Genomic DNA, 21,325 nt, shown 5'->3' on the forward strand with positions numbered 1-21,325 from the left:
TATCTAAGCTGTATCTGACCTGTTAAATTATGTTGGCAAATCCAATGGATGTATGGTTGGTGTTCTAATGGTCTAATTTAAGCTCAATTCCTCACAATGTTATATAATTTTAAATATATATATATTCTTAAAAATTCTTCGCAAAACATATAATAGTGCATATGGTAAACTTAGCAAAACAATTTTTATTTATTTTTGAATTGTAGTTGATTATTGCGACCGTATTAATAACAATAAGACTTAAATATATAACATATTGAAATGATGTACGAAAATATTACTTTTTAAATAAATTAGGAATTTACGAGTCCAAGAGTTGAGGTGTCTCAATAGCTCGACTGAGAGTTTTATACTAAAAGTTATTGTTATAATCTAAGTTTGGGAAATCGTAATGAAGTACAACAAATTCAAATTCCATAATTTGAATATTTCTACGTTTTGTTATTTAAAAAAATAAGTATTATTCATGATTAGTTAGCCTGAGCTACAAGTCGGGTACTATAGAGGGAGGTGATCGTATCAAGAGGTAAGCACACCCCCCCAGTGCACCGAGTCGCGGACAAAGCGGTTACCGACCACTCCTCCCACTACTCCGCCTATATTCTTTGGGAGGTTCCCTCGGGGTCCCGTCACCGCCATTTCACTCCCCCGATTTGGATTCGCTCCTGTCCGACGTGCGGTCACTTTCTCTCTCGCATCCACGTATCTAACAACGTCCATATAAAACGCCCGTACGAATTTCCTATGCGGTAAATTACCATCCGCCGTCCGTTCGAACGGAGAGATATAATCCTACCCGTTCGTTTTATGTTAACGTCACGCCCAAGTAAAAAAGTGATACCGCTCGCAAACGCTGAGTTCCAGGTCTACCCCTCTTCTAATCTCAGTCCAACTCAAAGAAGAGAGAGAAGAAAAAAGAAAGCGAAGAGAAGAGAAGAGAAGAGAAGAGGAGAGGAGAGAGAGAGAGAGAGCTACTACGTTATCGATCCATATCCATCCTCTTCTCCCCTCCCATCTCCTTCGAACCCTAGCGATTAAGATCGGTACATCTCGGTTTACTTGTCCTAGTTCGTGATCGGTGGATTCATTCTGGGTCCGGGAAAACGATCCCTTGCCGCTTCTTGTCGCGACGGAGCACGATCTGTGGCAATTTGAGAACAGGGGTTTCGATCTGATCGGAGTAGGCCACGGCGGTGGCGGCTTCGGTGGATGGCGCTCTTTAGGAGGCTGTTCTACCGGAAGCCGCCGGATCGGCTGCTGGAGATCTCGGAGAGGGTCTACGGTAAAGTGATTTGGTTTTGAGTTATCCCTTTCGTTTTTTTTTCCTGTTAGATCGTTTGTAATGGTGGAATTGAGAGAATTGTGATGGTTTCACGGTTGATTTGTTGAGTTTTAGCGTGATTGGAGGTCCTTGGCGCTGACAATCCAGTGTAAATTTGGTGACTCTGCACAGTCAAATTGTGGAATTTAGTCTTTTATCCGCTTCTTTTCGGGAAATTGAGGTGTTCTGAAGAAGTTGCTTAAGCTTCCTCGGAATGTTGGTTGTGTTATTTCCATGAATCCAGCTGTGGAATTTGGTTTTATATTATGATGTTGCGAGAGTCATTGCATTCTGCCGATTTCTCAAGTCTAAAGTAGCTTTTTCCCCCTTCATAAAAGGAAAGATAAATTTAGTAAAAGAGTTGTCTTCCTGTTGCTATTGCTGTTTGTGATTTTATCTTCTTGCTTATCATTCTAACTATTTGAGGTGAGGAGGAGAATGCAATTTGTTGATTGTTGATTGTTGTTAGCTTTTAAAGTTGCAAAGGTTCACATATATCTGTTTTTTGTAATACCATAATAATGGTGTCTCGTAATTGCTTTGTTAACGCAGTGTTTGACTGTTGCTTCTCGACTGAAGTATTGAAAGAGGATGAGTACAGAGACTACCTCACTGGCATTGTCACACAATTACAGGACTACCATCCAGATGCCTCGTTCATGGTGTTCAACTTTAGGGAAGGGGGTAAGAGGAGCCAGATTTCAGATATTTTATCAGAATACGATATGACGGTTATGGACTACCCACAGCAATATGAAGGGTGTCCTTTGCTTCCTCTGGAGATGATCCACCATTTCTTGAAATCAAGTGAGAGCTGGCTATCATTGGAAGGGCAACATAATGTGTTGCTAATGCATTGCGAAAGGGGGGGATGGCCTGTGCTCGCATTCATGCTAGCAGGTTTGCTCCTATATCGGAAACAGTACAATGGGGAGCAAAAGACTCTGGAGATGGTGTATAGACAAGCACCAAAAGAGCTTCTTCATCTTTTGTCACCACTAAATCCGCAACCATCTCATATAAGATATCTACAATACATATTGCAACGAGGCAGTGGGTTAGATTGGCCTCCTAGAGATACACCCTTCACTTTAGAGTCTGTGATTCTGAGAGTCACTCCGAATTTTGGTGGTGAAGGGGGTTGCAGGCCTATGGTTCGCATACATGGTCAAGACCCATTGAACCCTGCAAATAGAAGTTCAAAGGTTCTTTTTGAGACACCAAAGAACAAGAAACACATTCGAAGCTATAGACAGGTATTACTTACCCCTTGGAACTAAAGGTTTTAGGTATATGAATGATAAATCTAATTCTTTGTTAGCTAATGCAGGTAGAGACTAGATTAATGAAAGTTAGTGCCCGTTGTCGTGTTCAAGGGGATGTGGTCATTGAGTGTATTCACTTGGATGAGGATTTTGAACATGAGGAAACTATGTTTAAAGTCATGTTCAACACTGCATTTATTCAGTCTAATGTTCTTAGTTTAAACCGTGATGAAATTGATGTTGTCTGGAATTCCAAAGACCAGTTTCCGAAGGATTTCAAAGCTGAGGTAGGCGGTTGTTTCTCTTATGTTCAACTTTATTTTTCTCACATATCTGCAATTTGAAAGGAGATTCATGCCCGAATCAGGTAATCTTTTCAGACTTCGATGCTTTTGAATCTGATACCACCACAGAAGAGTTAGCTGATGACGGGGATGAGACAGAGGTTGCTTCCACAGATGCAGCGGAAGAATTTTATGAGGCTGAAGAAATTTTTGTCAGCCCAGATTGGCAGGATGGTAAAAAGGATACAGACCCTCATCTTCTTCAAGACAAGATTTCGCCTAGTGATGAGAATCCCAAAACAGACATCTTAGATATCCATGTGACTGATGAAACAAGAAGGTTAGAAACCATTAACACTGAAGATGTTTTGAAAAGTATAATCACTCAGAAGTTAATTTCTATGGATGCTACAAGAGTCAACTTAAAATGTCCAAATATGGAAGATCCAGCGGAGATCAAATTAGACGGTGAAAATGCCAAAGAAGATAAAAGTTTAGTTGCTGAAAAAACATTTGTTTTGGATGACGGTGATGCAGAAGAGGAGAAGAATATTTTAGAGAGGACAATGACAGAGCAGTACATGAGTGATAAAAAAGGCATTACTAAGCAGGATATAATGGTGCAAGCTACTCCCATTCACGAAGAGAAAAAAATATTTAAACATGGTAGTTACATACATGATACAGTGAGCATTTTTTCGCAAAAAGTTGATACTGTTGGTGATCCAAGTCACAAGTTAGAAGCTCTAAAGCAGCGAGATCAATTGAAAAGCATAGCAGACAATAACGATTTCAGATCAAACATTTACAACAATGTACTTACAAAGAGATCTAGCCTGGATAACAAATCTCCCAACTTGAGGTCTATCAGCTTTGCAGAAGCAGCGACCCACAAATTCGAAGCCCTTAATCACAACAATTATATAGAAAGTGATACTAGTCAAGAAAGAGTAAAACCTCATCACGAAAACAGATTGGGTACTTCATGCATGCCAGGTATGAAGGAGAGTAGAATATCACATGCTACTGCCACTAATGGTGATGGTAACACAATTACTGAAAAGTCAATCACTCTGGATAACATGGTCACCTATGAGGAGAAGAATATAGTAGAAGTGAGAAACATCAAGCAGGAGATGAAAGGTATTGTACATGAAGAGAAATGTACTTGTGAACCCTGCAAACTTGAGAAGAATGCGGATCACATAATTAATCAGAAAATGAACACATTTGATGATAAGAGTCACAATTTAGAAAAGTCCATTTTAGCTGATGACAATTGCAAACCCGAACAAATTGACTCCAACCTCAGTTCGACGGAAGTTGTTTCCAGGAAGAAATCTATCATGAATGACAGGAGTCAAAAGATACTGATCCCTGATACAGAATATGAGACGAAGTTCAAGCGAGACACTCATTTTTCTCGTCGTGATACAGATCGGATTGTTCTGCAAAATAAAGTAGAAGACAAAACTATCAATCAGAAGACAGTAAATGATACACGAAAACAGGCTCCTGAAAGATCTTTGCCGCCTATGTCAAAGAAACTATCAACATGTATACTTCCTGAACCAGTCATACCTAAACAAAAGATTAAGCATCAGGAATCTTTGGGTGATCAGACAAGACCAGCAAATTTGAAGACAATACCGAGGTGGATCTCACCAAAAAAAGAATCTGATGCTACTTCTGTGCATAGGCCATCTCATCCTCCATCTAGATATAACAGTTCGCCTGCTGCTCTTGCGATTTCTGCAGTTAGTGAAGGTAGTGATGTCACTGAACGTGTAGAGGCTTGTGGAACTCCTACTGATAGGACAGAAACTTCCTTGTCACCAGCAGTACCATCTGATTCACCATTTACATGGCCATTGTTGCAGAAACTACCCTCTCAAATTCAAGCTACTTCAAAGCTGCCGCCTCCACCTCCACCTCCACCTCCACCTCCACCTCCACCTCCACCTCCACCTCCACCTCCACCTCCACCTCCACCTCCACCTCCACCTCCACCTCCACCTCCGCCTCCTTCTGTCGGTATATCATTGAATTCTTCTACTTTTGGATCTCGACCTTCACCACCTCCTCCACCTCTATCTTCAAGACCACCGCCGCCACCACCACCACCACCACCACCTCCACCTCCACCTCCTCCTCCACTGATGTCAAGGACAGGAGTAGAATATCTAGCCCCAGTAGCAACTACCAATGGCCCATCTCCCTCACCTTCTTTCTCAGAAATATTTGCCAAAAGGAATATTTTCCCTCCTATTCATGGCAGTCCACCCCCACCTCAACCTCCTTCTGGCCGTGTTGGTCCTCCACCTCCACCTCCACCCCCTCCTCTTGCGTCACATTTAGGTCCTCCACCATCACCATCACCTACCCCTAGCGTGCGAGTTGGTGTCCCTCCCCCACCTCCTATAGCTCGTTTTGGTGCCCCTTCTCCACCAACACCACCTCTGGCAGCACATGCCGGTGCCTCTCCTCCTCCTCCTCCTCCTCCTCCTCCTCCACCACCACCTCTTGGATCACGTGTCGGCGCACCTCCGCCACCACCACCACCTCCTGGATCACGCGTCGGTGCTCCTCCTCCACCACCACCACCACCTCCTCATGGATCACGTGTTGATGCCCCTCCTCCACCACCAGCACCATCTCTTGGAGCACGTGCTGGTGCCCCTCCTCCTCCGCCACCACCTCCCGGTGCACGTGCTAGTGTCCCTTCTCCGTCGCCTCCTCCAGGAGCACGTATCGCTGCCCCTCCTCCGCCGCCTCCCCCCGGAGCACGTCTCGGTGCCCCTCCTCCACCACCTCCCCCTGGAGCACGTCTCGGTGCCCCTCCTCCACCGCCTCCTCCCGGAGGACGTCCTGGTGGCCCTCCTCCACCGCCTCCTCCTGGAGGACGTCCTGGTGCCCCTCCTCCACCGCCTCCTCCTGGAGGACGTCCTGGTGCCCCTCCTCCACCGCCTCCTCCTGGAGGACGTCCTGGTGCCCCTCCTCCACCGCCTCCTCCTGGAGGACGCGCACCTGGTCCACCAGCCCCACCAAGGGCACCTGGTGCTCCTCTGCCTCCTCCAGCAGGCTCAACAGGTGTCTCCGGAGGCTTGCCACCAAACTCTAGTGGAAGAGGGCGTGGCCTTATACGAGCTCCTGGTATGTCTGCTTCAACACCTCGTAGATCATCATTGAAGCCATTACATTGGGTAAAAGTAACAAGAGCTGTTCAAGGAAGCTTATGGGCAGAACTACAAAAATCTGATGATGCCACCAGGTACCATCAACATATTTTTTAAGCGTACATCAGCATGACATGTGTAACAAGTCCATGAACATGAACATTCAAGGATACTCTACTTTTCTATCCTGACTGTCCATTTTTCCAGTCATATTGGAGGGTTCATTCATGCATCTGACTAATTTTCATGTGCTTCATGCTGTCAGCTTATTAATTAGTTATTCTCATCAAACTTATTATTGTCGCACAAATTATCCTGCAGTGCTTCAGAATTTGATGTGTCAGAACTTGAAAGTCTTTTCCCAGCTGTTGTTCCAAAATCCGATGACGGCTCTAAGTCTGATGGGCGTCGGAAATCTCTGGGATCCAAATCAGATAAAGTTCACCTGGTAAGGACCTAGGACTAGTAAAGTTTACTCTTCTGGACATGCAATTTTTCTTCCTCATTTATTGGAACTATAACTTCAAGTAAAGCCTCTATTTTATGTGGGTCCTTTTTGAATGCCTTATCTGGTAGTTTAAATCTACTTTATGGTACTTGGTTTCGGGAACCATGGAGCTAAACTGTGTAAACAAGATAGATAAGAGAGCAAGAAAGAGGTTTTCTTGCATCTTCTTCTCATCATCTCCTGATTCCACAAGATATTGTGTTCGATATTGATAGTTGGTGATTATTTGTGTCATTTGGTGGGTAACGACCCACAGTACTATCTGTGAGCCCATCCCATGAGAACTTGGTCATAGGTGGTCAAATGTTGCTGCAGCAACCATTATATGGACATAGATGATTGGGTGGAAGCGTTAAAAACTTAAAACCTTTGTCATTGTTGGGCCAATATTATAGAGGCAAATAGCAGTATAAATCAGAGAACAAGATTGATATTGTTAGGTTATGCAATTGGAACTCAGCAAGACTGATCTTCTTTAACAAATGTGGTTCAATGCTTTACTAAGCTTGCTTCCAAGGATTAAAACATTCCTGTAGATCCAGTAAAGTGAGATCATATATTGCCGTAGTTAGTGCAGGCTGCAGGAGTGGTAAGAGATGGTGTTAGAATGAGTCTTCAATGAGATTATGTGAGGACAAATGGACAATATCCCAATAGTTTTAGATGCTAACTGCATTGAAGGTGAGCTGAATATATGTAATTGTTCTTGACATCTCATTAAGTCCGCTTTAGTTAGTAGTCATGATAAATTCCTATTAGCTCCAAATGAAGTTGTTAAGTCATAACTTCAAAAGGAGCAAATTAAGATCTGTTACAATATACTCCAGCATCAACACTAACCTGCTGATTGATATCATTCCACGTATGAAGAGATTCCTGGTGACAAAGTGGAAATGTAGAATGAACATTGACAAGTACTGCCAGGCCATGGCACTCCATAGGGACATATAGTTTAGATATTTTTGTTCATCTACAGTTCTATACATAAGAAGGTTTATCAGATGTAATTGTACTTGACTATTGAATATGTGTGAGATTTCTATGGATCCAGTAACTTCTTTCTTCTTTCATTATTTTCTTGTATTGTCCTGCTAATTTTGGTTCAATATGTACCTCATATGTTGAAGTCAAAAGTTTCAACGATTTGGGAGAGAGTTTTTAAATATTAGAGGTGTTTAACCAGGGTTCTTGAGTCATGAAAGTCACTTTGATGGGGCAAGAAGCAGAATGGGTTTGGGGTATGCCAAATTGAATGGCGGAAGAGTGAGAGTCTTTGACTTGTGGGTCTGTGGAAGATGTTTAAAATTTAAATCTTTGCCATTATTAGACGTAAAGAAGATGGCAAGGAGGTCCTAGAATCCTGGTTAGGTTGATAAGTAACAAATGGGAGCTTTTGACTTCCATTTCCATTAGCGTTCGAAAAACCACTGCTGATGTTATACAATGCTTAAGTGAAATCAGTTCATGGTGCTATGCAGTAGACTAAAAATGATATTTCTTTTTAGTTTTTATGGAATTGATCACTCTGATGATAATTTATGGTGTATAGATGCTAATTTTTTTTTTTTAAATAGCATTAAGTTATACGATTTATAAATGCAAGTTGTAAACCAAGTGAACGTTTAGTTTCAACTTTCAACTGAAACTTCAATTTATTTCTTGCATCTTCTGTTTAATGTTTGAACAAGAATATCTAATCTTAATTATTTTTCAATTGTATTGCACATAGATTGACCTAAGGCGGGCCAATAACACTGAAATCATGCTGACAAAGGTCAAGATGCCACTTTCTGATTTGATGGTAAGAGCTCTGATTATCATCTTTTAATGCGCCCAAAGCAACACTTCATTTTATTTTATATGTGCTGGAATGTATCTTTGTACAACTGCTTTAGAATGTATTTAGGTGCTATACATGACTTTCTTTGACAAGTAATAGAGGTATGCACTAAGAATTTGTTTACTAGAATATAAATCAAAACTGTAGGTATGATCTAAGAATTTGTTTACCAGAGTATAAACCAAAACTGTCTCACTGTGTCTCAACTGCTACACGTTTGTCTGTTCATATAGAAGTGAACTCTTAATCTTTGTATTTTCAGTTAATCATCTAAATGATTTCATAAGCTATAGGATCTACTTCTTAACATCTCTAAGTAACCATTACATGTCTAGACTTTGTATAGCACAACATTATGTTGTAAAACATTCATTTTCATCAAATGAGTTGGTGTATAAATGTCAAAGCATTGTGTTGGGTTAGCATGACCTGTGAACTTGTCGTGCTTCTTTCATTGAAAAAGTAGATAATAATTGGCCCGATCTAGAGAAAGCAAAAAAACTTGATAGGTTAAGACAAGAAACATGCTAGAAATCAACCAGTGACAATCATGGTTAAGATGATAGGTTGCGATGGCAACAAATAAGCATGGGGCTTGTGATGGAAATGATTTGGTGCTATACTGCTATGGAGGTTGTGAGGAAGGGGCTAACACGAGAGGGTGGTGGGCCAGATTGGAGCCTGACCCACCCATAATTCAATTTAAAATGCACAAAAGTTATGATATTATGTGCATCTAGAGCTGGCCTGGTTGTTGTAACTTGATATTTGTCCTAATTTTATGCATCGCTGGATGGATAGGATCAGAATGGTGAAATGGGTGACTGAGCATGGATGTGATATTTGGTTGGTTGAGTATGATGGTAAAGGTGGGATGATGGGAAGCGGAACCATGAAGGTTGAACACAATGATTGATAAGTCAAGTGGAGGGTGCAGTGGATGTAGAAGTAATGAGGAGAGTGTTGGGTATTTTAATGGGAGTGAGGTGATTAAGGACTTGTGGAAGTTTGTAGTGAAGGTTAAGTTGTGTTCCTGATGGTGAGCATAGTCCTGAGATGTTGACTAGGATGAGGATCTCTATGCTGATGATACTCTGGTGGTTCTGGAATCTTCGGAGGTGACCATGTGGGGGATGGTGATGTGGTATTTGCAAAACTGCAAGTCTGCACATCTTGTTGGAGGTGGATATGCTAGATATGTGAAGTCAGGAGCCATAGGAGAAGTTTTTTTCAGCATGGTAGTGAAGTTATTTTGGTTTTGGTTTTTCATTTTTAGATTTGATGTCCTTTTAATGACCAAATTTCATTAAATTTTGAATGCTACTTATTGTCTAGATTGAACTTTCTCATTTTATCCTTATTCCTTATGAGTTTTCTAAGATCCAACACCGATAAGGAATGGATTCTTATTAGTTATTACAGCTGTTGTGAAGTGTAAAGTTATATTGGTAGGCCTGACACCATTAAGGATGGTGAAAAGGTGTGATTAAAAATTTAAAGTGTGTACATTTGTAATATATGTCATAATAGTATACATGGCTTTATATAAGAATTACCTTAACATGACTCAACAAATTGAACATATTATCCACTTGTCATGTTGGGGTTGACATCGGCTATATTGATAGTGAAGGAGGCAATTGCCTCTATATTTATAATCACGGAACATCAATTTTTAACTTTTGAGTAAACATCAATTTCTCAGGAAGCTTTTGAGTTTTGAATATCCTGCTATGAACGACAAATCTTCCTGTCGAGATTCATGTCCTTCAGAGTGCCACAAAGGTGAATCCATGTCAATGACTGAGAACACTTACTTGCTGATCTGGAATTTCCATGCAACCCCACCACTATCTTTGTCAACAAACTGTACATTATAGGATTCTAGATGAAGTGAATTAGACAGAAAGCAAGAAAACTAATATAGAAACAAACACTATCTTTGGTTTGTATTGTGGAGTACATCAATCGACAAGGGCCATGGTATAGGTCTGGTAAAGGGGTAAGAAGCATGCAGTAGATGGATTCCAAATCAAGATTTTGCCCAATGTCTCCCACGTCCCCTCTCTCTGCAACACAGCTCTAGATGCAAATCCAAACTTCAACAGTCCTTTACTGCATTAAATCCATTCGAATACATTTATGAACCATATCGCCATAATTTAAGAGATTTGATTCAAGGATCTTGCACTGGGCGTCCTAGATGAGCTTAGGGTGTTCGGCTAATATGGCATATAAGGCATGGGCTACTTGCTAGATCAAAGATTTTTAAGGTTTTGAAGCTGGCCACGAAGCCTTTGACTTCTTTTGCCTTGAAGTGGTCTTTTTGCGAGTACCATTTAAAAACAAGAAAATATCATGGTAGTCTTTCATACTAAATATACTCTTTAAAAATCATTTTCATCCTTTTGTCTATTCAAGGTATAATAAATCTTGCATGCCGTTCTTTTTTATGAACACGACATGCTGATGCTTTTTCTGTTCACTGTTTAGTGTTGTATCAAAATATATGGTGTTTATTGTTGTGGAATGATAATATTTTTTTTGGAAAGGTAGGTTTTGACTTTTGACTTGAAACATGAATATGAGAGAGATTTGAGTGATGTCATACTTTTGTACTTCTACTCCATGAATAATTTATCAGGTTGTACAGGAACCTTTTTCTTAGAACTTCTATAAGGTCCAACTAATTCATCTTTCTTAAAGCAATCCCCAAATAAGCTGGTTGATTTTATATAATATTATCTTGATGGTGAGAGTAAATTAAAAAATTACTGAAGTATAAGTCATTGATAGTTTATTGTTCTCATCTGGACCTCCCAAATTTGGAAGGCTAGGTTCAAGGGTATAGGAACACCCTCGATTAGTACTAGAAATGAAACACTGCTTGGGGGCAATTATGGAACTCCAAAAGCCATCTGTGTTGCTACTGATGGTTCTCTTCTTTCCCCTGAAGTGGATGGTAGGGAATAAATCCTTCCCAACAGTGCATGCATATGCATGTATGTGCTTGCTCTTAGAAGCTAGACTCTGGTAATTTTTGTTTGCACATTGATTATCAGCTTTAATATACTAGCATGAAACAAATTAAATATTGAAAGTTTTCACTAGATGCTTGCTCTTGTTGAAGTTTTAACTGATTCTAGTAATTGCATTTTTCCTTAAAGAGTGCTGCTCTTGCATTGGATGATTCTATTTTGGATGTTGATCAAGTGGAAAACCTTATAAAGTTCTGCCCAACCAAAGAAGAAATGGAACTTCTCAAGGTTCATATATTTAATTGTTTTGTTTGTTTATTTCACTTTAAATTCTTGTCATCTTATTCTTCATTTTTGGTTGTAGAACTACACAGGCAACAAGGAAAACCTGGGTAAATGTGAGCAGGTAAGTTGCACTTTCAACAGTATATAATGTTATATGAGTAAACATGACATGTTCTACATTAGTGTATATACATGGATAAAATTAGGTAGCTAGATTTATTTCTGATTAAGTTTGACACTATATTAACACGTGCATCTTGATGCTTTAAATGATGCAGTTTTTCTTAGAATTGATGAAAGTTCCTCGGGTGGAATCTAAGCTACGAGTGTTCTCATTCAAGATTCAATTCGGGTCGCAGGTTGTATGCTCTTTTATTCCGTGATCCTATGTTTGCACAAGTCGTACTTGTAGATTTATGACTTGCTTTCTTCCCATTTTACAGGTTTCAGATCTTAGAAAGAATTTGAACATTGTAGATTCCACATGTGAGCAGGTATATTTCAAACAAATCACACTTTTCTTATTCTTCTTGTTTATCCATCTAATGCGTGACTTGTCAGATCCGCAATTCTGTCAAACTCAAGGAAATTTTGAAGAAAATTCTGCATCTCGGGAACACATTAAACCAGGGAACTGCAAGAGGTAATGACGCATCATCTACCCCAAAACTATCCATACATGGTTCTTTTCACCTTGATTGAATATTGTCTATTATATGACTATTCATTAGTAGAGCAAATGGTCTTTTGTAAGTGGTAAGTGGCATTGATCATTACTGTAGTGAGGCTAAAACTTGATGCATGTGATACATAATGCTTTTTGGAGAAACAATAAGAATGAAGGTTTATGAGTTTTTGTACTACTATTTGAGAACTATATAAAACTCAGTGACAGTTTCCTTAACTATGGAATGAAAAAGGTTATTGTGTTGTTAGAATGAAATGATAGGAATAAGAACATCATACCTAGTAATTTGCGTTAAGCTACTAATTCTGTTACTTTTCTTCTCTATCTAATTCAGTGTTAGATTGGCATTTATCTCTTCTTAAATCAAGGGAAAAAAGGAATAAGATTGATGAAAGATGATTAGTTATGTAATCCCAAATCACTTAAAAGTTATATAAAGGGCCTTTCAGGATGCTGGACATGATGTGGATCTTATCTTTCAACTTATGCATAAAGAGGGATTATATGTGAAAATAAATACCATCTAAATATATACTTTTCAGTGGCAAAATATAACACTGGAAGTAGTGGTAACTGGTAAGATGGATATTTCACAAACCGCAAAATGTAGAGGTTCATACCAATTTTTAAGAAAGTCACTATTTTTGCTGATTTTTCTTATTTTGGTAACATTTAATATGTATTCTTAGTTGGAAGGAACCTTGCAAATTTTGTATTGATCTTTAAATGATAAATGTTCTTTTTCATGATTCCGCATGAAGTTAAGAAATGTTTGATTGGCAGAACATAGCATTGACAAACATGATTATTTGAACTGTAGGTTTTACAGAGTGGTGCCATTCCTCAATACTTGGCACATTTAATATGTCGTGACTATTATGTGCTTGATTGACTTTTCATTCTCATCTTAGATATCAAGTCAAGCAACTTGACCACATTCCTATTACAGTCTTCTTGCACCTAAATTGGTCATTAGCTTTTCAGGGAGACATTTTTTTCTTCAAAATTTTAAGGATTCTCTACTTAAAGACATTCAGTTGCAACTTCTCCCAGCCAGTTGGCTTTAATTTTATTGATATATTTGTCTATTATTATCTTTGCAGACAAAGCAACTTTGACCACTCCCAACCAGTTGTTTTCAAGTTGAATATATTTATATGTTAATTTACATGAAGGCAAACTAGGCATCTCTTTTTAAATGAATTTCGTCATATAATAATTTTCCACATATTGTGATGGTGTTACTTTTGTCTCGTTAGAGGCTCGAGGATTTTCTCTTGTATATATTTCTCCATTAAGTTAGTTTATGGTTTAATTGGCAGGATCTGCCATCGGCTTCCGCCTGGACAGCCTTCTAAAACTTACAGATACTCGTGGTACCAATAATAAGATGACACTTATGCACTATTTGTGTAAGGTATGATGCAACTGTCTTTTCCTTTTTGGTCCTTTTTAGGGTTTTCACATGTTACCGCCTATACAATTGGCTGTTGAAGAGAACCTTCTTTTGCACATTTGCTAATTGATGTTTAGGATATTTTGCAATATACCAACTGTCCTTTGTCATCTTTATTTTGGGACAGACATCCTGGGAATATTTTTCTATATTGACTAAAATACCCTTCTTTTAAGGGCATTTGGAAGTCAGTATAAATCAATGCAATTCTGTTGGCTGATGCATGCATCAATCGATTTCTGTCTAGTTAGTCAGTATCATTCGGTCCTTAGTTTGGTTAGATTATGTTGGGTGATGCTGATTCATTGAAGTTGTGTTTGCTTTTGCTACATCACCCAATCCTCTCATGGAGAAATTGAGTTTCATTTTACTTAAACACCTTGTTCAGGTAATAAATCCCTTTTTGTTTACTTTTTGTACTGAGCATTATATAAAACTATTCAAATAACAGGTAATTTGTAGGAAATGTAATATTACGTATGGAAATTGTTATCTAAAACTGTTTAAATAACATTTACTTTTTTTTCCATATAAATAGAGAAACTTTACAATATTACATTTAAGAATATAGTTCTCTACATTTTGTATTATGTATTGAAGACCTTATTATCTGTTTTGTGTCGCATAATGTAATTTTTATGCTCATTTTCTCCTTATTTATATTTGTAGATCTCTTCTGTAGTGTCTATATGTTTAAATCTGAAATGCTGGTATTTCCCACACAAAAATCAAAACTGCTGTTGGAATTGTGTGGCGTGGTGCAATAAATAGACTGCTAATAAGGCCTCGCAAATGCTGATTGATATTCTTTCTGATGCTCCCTGGTTCCAAGTGCCAAACATTGTCCTGAAGCCATAAATGCTAAGATTGGGGCAGAGGCAGCCACTCAGTTCCTCAACTGTCACCTGCGGTCTCCTTCTTAAAGGAATAGCATTTAAGTTAAAAGAGAGAAATATTTAAAAAAAAAATCCTTAACTAAGGTAGCAAATCATGTGTTTTTTAGAAAATTATCTGTAAAAGGGAGGAGTTGAATTGCTATTATGTTCCTCCATAAGCCAGTAATGTAGGTTGAAATATGCAAAAGCTCTTCTTTTTTTATGTGTATGTCTGTATTTGTTTAATGCTTCATATAATTGGAAAGTGGCATATCTGATCCAGTTAATATGAAGACATGAGCCTGGAATTTCCCATGAGATACATTTTTTTGACACTGCATGCTAATAAGATTGGTCATTTTTTTTGGGTTCAGTACATTGTACATTTAGAATTTTATTCTTAATCTAGTTAAGGGAATCTATTTAGAACTTTTTTTTATTGCGGAAATATCAAAGAACAATTTTCAATTATGGTCATTTATATATTTAGCATAAGTAGTTATTGATGACATATTGGAGTGGAATGTCTGGACTGAAAAAAATCAATCAAGAGAGGGGCCTGCGCTTGATCATATTAATGTAACTTGGTAGTCACTAGTTAGAAGGTTTTATTTCTTGATTGTTGTTCTGTTTTAAGTCCACATTACCAGGGAATGCTTCTCCAAAATTCTGTATACCTGAAAAGATGGCATAGGAGAAGATAATAAATTTTGGTTCAGGAGTTCTTTTCATCTGTGAGGCACATCAAACAAAGTATAATTTTAGGTTGAAGACTCTTCTAGCAGAAACTGAAGAATGTGATGTAAGATGGACATAGGAAAGCAAATGGTTGTTGAAATAGTGACGATTTAATATCAAATGGCTGTTTCAGAAAGGATGCAAAAGTGATCAAGTACATTAGATGCTAGTGCGAGTGAACAAGCACCTTAGAAAGGGACTTTGTAACTTTTAAGTACTAGATTGCTTGATAAATGGATTTAAAGGCAAATTTCATGCTTCAGCAATATCTAATAAGGAGAAGCTGCTCTGGGACCTCTGACTGGAGATTATCTCTCCCTTTCTGTACAATTTGCCAAGTTAAATCTTCTTTCTGGATACCTATGAGATGTTGTTTTCTTTTTATCCTTCTAAAAATGAGTTATTAATCAGGTCCTTGCTTCAAGGTCATCACATCTTCTGGACTTTCATGAGGATCTTAGTAGCTTAGAAGCTGCATCAAAGGTTTGAGATCTTTTAGGCACTTCTCTGTTGAATTTGTAGTATGCAAATTGTTATGGTGCATGAAAGTTTCTTTTGTGCAGATACAACTGAAGTTATTGGCAGAAGAAATGCAAGCTATTGTGAAAGGGCTGGAAAAGGTTGAGCTGGAACTCAAAGCTTCAGAAAATGATGGCCCAGTGTCAGAAATTTTTTGCAAGGCAGAGCCTCTAGCTTTGATTTGTGTTATCATCATAGCATGCTTATTATTTATTTATTTTATTTGAAATTTGCTTGCATTATATCTGATGTAGGTATGATATGATATCCACTGATCTAAACATGATTGGATTTGAACTTAACTAGAATCTCAATTTTGGTAGACAAACAGTACACAGGATCTGGAAACAATTGTCTAGTAAAAAAACTATAAATTATCAGTTTTGTCCATCCAGTCTCAAAGCCATGTTAATGAAAGATTACCTTTATGTAAGCCTAAATTGCAGTTGCTTCAAATATCCTTTGTCAGAAACCAGACACAAAATTACTGTACTCTAATACTCTATTGTCAATTGGCCATAGAAAATTTTCATGTCTTTCAGAGCCTTTTCAACTTCAAAATTTTGTCTAGCCAATGCATGACCTTTGGGAAAAGGCTTTGAAGATGATGACTTTTCAGTTCGGATCTCTCCAAAGTCCAATCTATCTTATTTTCCTCTTTCTGTTTGCGTCTTGTCATTAATCTTAGTATAGTTGATACAGGATGTATAACTTATGGTGCGACTGATTCCTTTGTTAATGTTTCTACAGATTTTCTTTTTCATCTTGGCATGCAGTGGATGTAGTCACTAGTCAGTACTTATAATTAGGGTTGATTTTTTTTTTTTTTCGTTTTCCTTTCTGAAGAATGAGGCTTAGAGTTTCTCCATTACTAATAATTGAGCTCTTTATATGCTAGTTATGATTGATGTTAATGATGGTGATTGAGTTTTAATTGTACTCACATGTGTTCTTCTAAAAGTTTTATCCTGAGCTTTGTTTGGCATATGTTATTTGACCTTCTGTTGTAGTTTCTTGCTGTCTTTTTGGTCTGTTTGGCCTTGTCCTTCAGCATTTGAATAACTTTTTAATGTCCAGACATTGATGGAGTTTACTGCTGTTGCTGGAGCTGAAGTACAATCACTGTCATCACTTTATACTGCAGTGGTATGCTATTAATTGTCTTCTGCTCATATCTGATTGATCACACATACTTTTCGGTTGTTTGTTATGTGTTTCTTACTTGCTAAGTGGCTAACAGGGTAGAAATGCAGATGCACTTGCCTTATATTTTGGCGAAGACCCTGCAAGATGTCCTTTTGAACAGGGTAAGTATGCAGAATTTGATAATATTTTATCAATCTATTCTTTGATAAAGTTTCCTTTACATATTTATATACTCAAATATGTAGTCAGTTATTTTGTACTCTATTATATACTTCACTGTAAATTTGCTTCCCCTCTCATTCATTCTTTAGCTAGAGTTCAACTAATTGTTGGCTCGAGATCAATAAACCTATTTATTTTAACTTTAACATTTGGCTTTGGGTTCTAATGCATGCTGGCCTTCTAATATGGGTTCTGAGATGGCAAGGTCAAGCAACTTTACACCATTACTAGAAAGTAATGGTGGCAAACTGGCAATTCTCAATCTAGTACCCCAATTTTCTTATTAATCGTCTCGGGTTCAGGTTGGTGTGATAGGTCTAATACTGTATCGTCAATCTGACACTGCCTGTGTGACCCAACCTTGTTGCTACCCTTGTAGGGTGGTTGTTTCTATGAGTTGAACCAGTTTCGTGTCGACTGTGCCAGGGCTTTATCATTGAACAAAGTGACGCCTTCAAAGTAAAGATACAAGGAGAAATTGGTATTTAACTCAAGAATACGCATACCTAAATAGTAAAAGAGATCATTAATAGTTATACATTTAAAAAAAGAGGTTAAACCGGTAATTTGATATTTGAGATCAAAGTTAAGATAAGGATGGCAAGAATGAGGTTGTAACTGGTTCTTTTGTACCACAGGCAGAAGGATTGATGTGGTAGTAGTGATCTTTATAGCATTTACATAATTAAGATGCCTCTGTGACATGCATTTAGTTTTTTTGGCTAATGATCTGAAAAATGTAATGGTTTGTGACAGTTTCTTGAACAGAAGAAAACTATTTGTTTCCCATTATGTCCTACTGTTTAAGCTCCCACTTCCCTTTGCAAATTGCATGCCTTAGACCTCAAATTATGCCTGTGGAATAAATTTTCATTTGGTTGTCATCAGTTTACTTTGTATATGTGTGTATATATATATATATATATATATATATATAGATAGATATGGATCTGATCATTGTCACAAATAATTGCAGTTATTTCTACTCTTCTGAATTTTGTATCAATGTTTCGGCGGGCGCATCAGGAGAATTGTAAGCAGGTTGAGCTTGAGAAGAAAAAAGCCCAGAAAGAAGCTGAAGCGGAAAAAGCAAAAGCTTCAAATCCAGGGAGTAAACAAGTTAGACACCTACTTCTTATCTTTGACATGTTCTTGTAATTTCTACTGATTGTGAGTCTACAATATTCTCAGTTTCTCATCCATCATTCATTAATTTATATAGGATTCAAAGGCAGTCAGTCCGAGTCGACAGCTGAAGCAAACGCTAGAGAAGGCCAAATCTACAAATTTGCGAGCAAAAGATGTTAGATGATCTCTAACTCGCTAACCTTGGCATACAATTTTTTTTGTGTGTCTGCCTGGAGCGTCGACGCACCCATAAATTGTTCAGCAGCCCAAGATTTAACCAGGACTCGGGGATAACAAAGCTGGATCCTACTGTGCTGCAGAACGACATCGGGATATCTACACGAAATGTTGTCATGGTCAGTTATTATATCTTTGGCAACTGTCAAGCTTTCTAGGGGGGTCTTTTTGCTACTTTGCTTATTTCACTCATTTTTTTTTATATTATCAACAGATATTGTGGGCCCACAATCCATGCTTAAGGCCAATGATTCCCTGCTCTAATGTCTGTACAGAACTAACATAGCGGTTCCTTTGATTCTTTTTGTAAATCTGTTAATTTTTTTTTCAATCTTCTTTTTCATATTCATTTTTGTATGGTGAGGAATAGGTTGGAAATTGTACAATAGGGGCGAATTGTATAAGCATGTATCGATGTCAACTTGTAATCCAAGAACGAACATCAATATCTATTAAATGTAGTTGTAAAGCTGAGATGTAGGTGCTCTTTAGTGCATCTGTTTGTTGTCGTTGTTTAATTTCCCAATGATGCTGGAAAAACGAACAGGATGCTTCAGCAACTGCTGTTATGCTGGTCTTTTCTCCTTAATTACTGGTTGATGAAAATCTTGCTTCTCAAAGTCAATGGCACTTTCTCTTCTCATTATTTTCTTCTTTCTGGATTCTTTGGTTTCGACTGAGGTTGTTAATGATTGTTCCTAATCGTAATGCTGCTTCAGATGTTGTTTCGCTCACACGGATTTTATTCTCGTGACGATTTAAAAAAAAAATTCTATTAATTTCAATTCTTGAGCCCGTCTATATTTATCATAATCATCAGAGAGGATAAAAGAATGTCTGCGAGTAGCTGACTATTCTTTTAATTTTCTATAAACAAAGTGAAACAAGCGGAAATCTCATTTTCACACCCTATGTTTTGGCTTTACTATGATCTGCACCTTATTTTCAGCATTGCAATTTACGTTGGCGTCTTCTAAGCTTTCAACTGACGAGCTCTAATCTATAATAAAAGATTCAAATAAACATAGTATGAATGGAACAGAGGAATACCTTATAAATCCAAAATAATATTTCCAAACACCCATTTTTTACTTGGCCACTTGAATTGTTGAGCTGAACCATGCCTTGTCGTGGTCATTAGTTGATTACTGTCTTATAAGTTGTTTGACATATTACGAGTGCCAACTTTCTACCATCTTCAAATGATGATCCTAGAATTACAAAGGGACATCCAAGATCCAGTTCACAAGTAATAGAATAAACTTTAGGTTGCTGCATCACATGGCTCCTCTTCTTGAAAGGTAACGCATGCGAGCGATACATGAGAATAATTATTTGTACACTTGAGTAGCTTTCTGCACATCAAGAAGGCGTGCCACTAGGTATTAATAACATTAGCTTGGTCTCTCTCTCTCTCTCTCTCTCTCTCTCTCACCATGTTTTGGTGAGATAGGATGGTGATGATCAAGGAAAGTGAGAAGGGAACAAAGCATGGGACAATGAGAAGAGATCGAATGCCTGGTGTCACTCTTTCCCTTTTACATGGATAAGAGAAGTGAGCTCACAAAAAGACATATACTAATGTCCGGTAAAAATTAATTAAAGACAGTTCCAATTGTCACTTGCATGTGACATGATAAAAGGTAAGCATCTAGCCCATCTCTGTAAAACACCAATCTCTCTCTCTCTCTCATAGAAAAGCTTTGAATTGTTTAAATAGAAACAAAATTTAGTAGTAGGTGTAGAGAGAGAGAGAGAGAGAGAGAGAGAGAGAGATCTTTGTGGGGACTAGGGACAGCCAAGCAGTGTCCAAATGACATTAAATGTGGGCGCAGAGACCTTGCCAGAGGCCCAGAGCTCAGTAGGGATTAGTACAGGATACAAGCATTTCTTTCTTGCTCTTACTTCCCCAAACTACCCAACTTCATCTTCTACTTGCTCTTGTGATCACCTCAAGCATTCCCAGAGAATAAGAAAAGAAAAAAAGGACCATAAGAGCACCACTGGCAAGTCAAGCCTTTGTTGTGAGCTCCTTCCTAAGCCCACCTTTCTATTTCCTCCAAGAAAACAAAACAAAGACTAGGAGGTCATTCTCAAGGGCATCTCTAGTAATTTCAGGGCCTCACCTTTTAAAGCACCAAGATGCAGCTCACTGCAAAGAAACAGAGAGAAGAGGTTCTCATACCCCCTTCCCCAACTCCATTAGTTAAATTCTAGCTTATTGAGAAGAGTGTCTTCTCCCCATATATATTCTTTTGAGTATATTTGCGAAGGACTATGAGAAGTAGCTATCAATTTCCATAATCACAGGTTATTTTGTTGGGTCTGCATGATAAAAAGGTAAGCAGGTAGGCCCACTTAATTATGCCCTATAGTTTGACCAATGGAAAAGCAAATTAAGGCCCCCCTTAAGCTAGCTATTGCTCAAGCCTACAGCTCTCTCATACCAAGGCTTATCTCTTTTCTAGAGAGGATAATTTGTAGTGTTGGGTTTGTCATTTTGCCATTACCATCTACTCTCTTTTAGGTCAAAAAAATATGGCAGAGACCAATCAGAGGAGTCCACTAGGTGCTATGTGAGAAAGACACTAATTTTTGCTATGAAAATTTGAGATGCCAACATACCATTACTTGACATGCAGAGGTTTTTTTATACAGG

The 21,325-nt window shown here is 38.2% G+C and overlaps 1 protein-coding gene across 1 annotated transcript; it reads left to right on the forward strand.

Moving 5' to 3' along the window:
• Positions 1 to 818: 818 nt before the first annotated feature.
• Positions 819 to 19,162, forward strand: LOC140780687 (formin-like protein 5). The gene is made up of 19 exons (XM_073126395.1): positions 819 to 1,282; positions 1,874 to 2,577; positions 2,652 to 2,873; positions 2,954 to 6,141; positions 6,368 to 6,494; positions 8,284 to 8,355; positions 11,562 to 11,660; positions 11,737 to 11,778; positions 11,936 to 12,016; positions 12,101 to 12,151; positions 12,219 to 12,300; positions 13,668 to 13,762; positions 15,826 to 15,897; positions 15,978 to 16,094; positions 17,011 to 17,079; positions 17,174 to 17,240; positions 18,278 to 18,420; positions 18,524 to 18,785; positions 18,881 to 19,162. The coding sequence occupies exons 1-18, from the start codon at positions 1,210 to 1,212 to the stop codon at positions 18,611 to 18,613; spliced, it is 5,394 nt and encodes a 1,797-aa protein (XP_072982496.1). The 5' UTR covers positions 819 to 1,209; the 3' UTR covers positions 18,614 to 18,785; positions 18,881 to 19,162.
• Positions 19,163 to 21,325: the final 2,163 nt, after the last annotated feature.

The sequence above is a fragment of the Typha latifolia genome, chromosome 1 (genome assembly GCF_019914945.1).
Source record: "Typha latifolia isolate L0001 chromosome 1, TyphaL0001v2, whole genome shotgun sequence".
NCBI lineage: Eukaryota > Viridiplantae > Streptophyta > Magnoliopsida > Poales > Typhaceae > Typha > Typha latifolia.

Excerpts from the sequence above, each read along its gene's own strand:
- LOC140780687 (XM_073126395.1), top strand. The coding sequence starts at position 1,210 with ATGGCGCTCTTTAGGAGGCTGTTCTACCGGAAGCCGCCGGATCGGCTG. Across the intron at positions 2,578-2,651 it reads ACATTCGAAGCTATAGACAG|GTAGAGACTAGATTAATGAA; the intron begins GTATTACTTACC and ends TAGCTAATGCAG. Across the intron at positions 11,661-11,736 it reads AAGAAATGGAACTTCTCAAG|AACTACACAGGCAACAAGGA; the intron begins GTTCATATATTT and ends TTTTGGTTGTAG.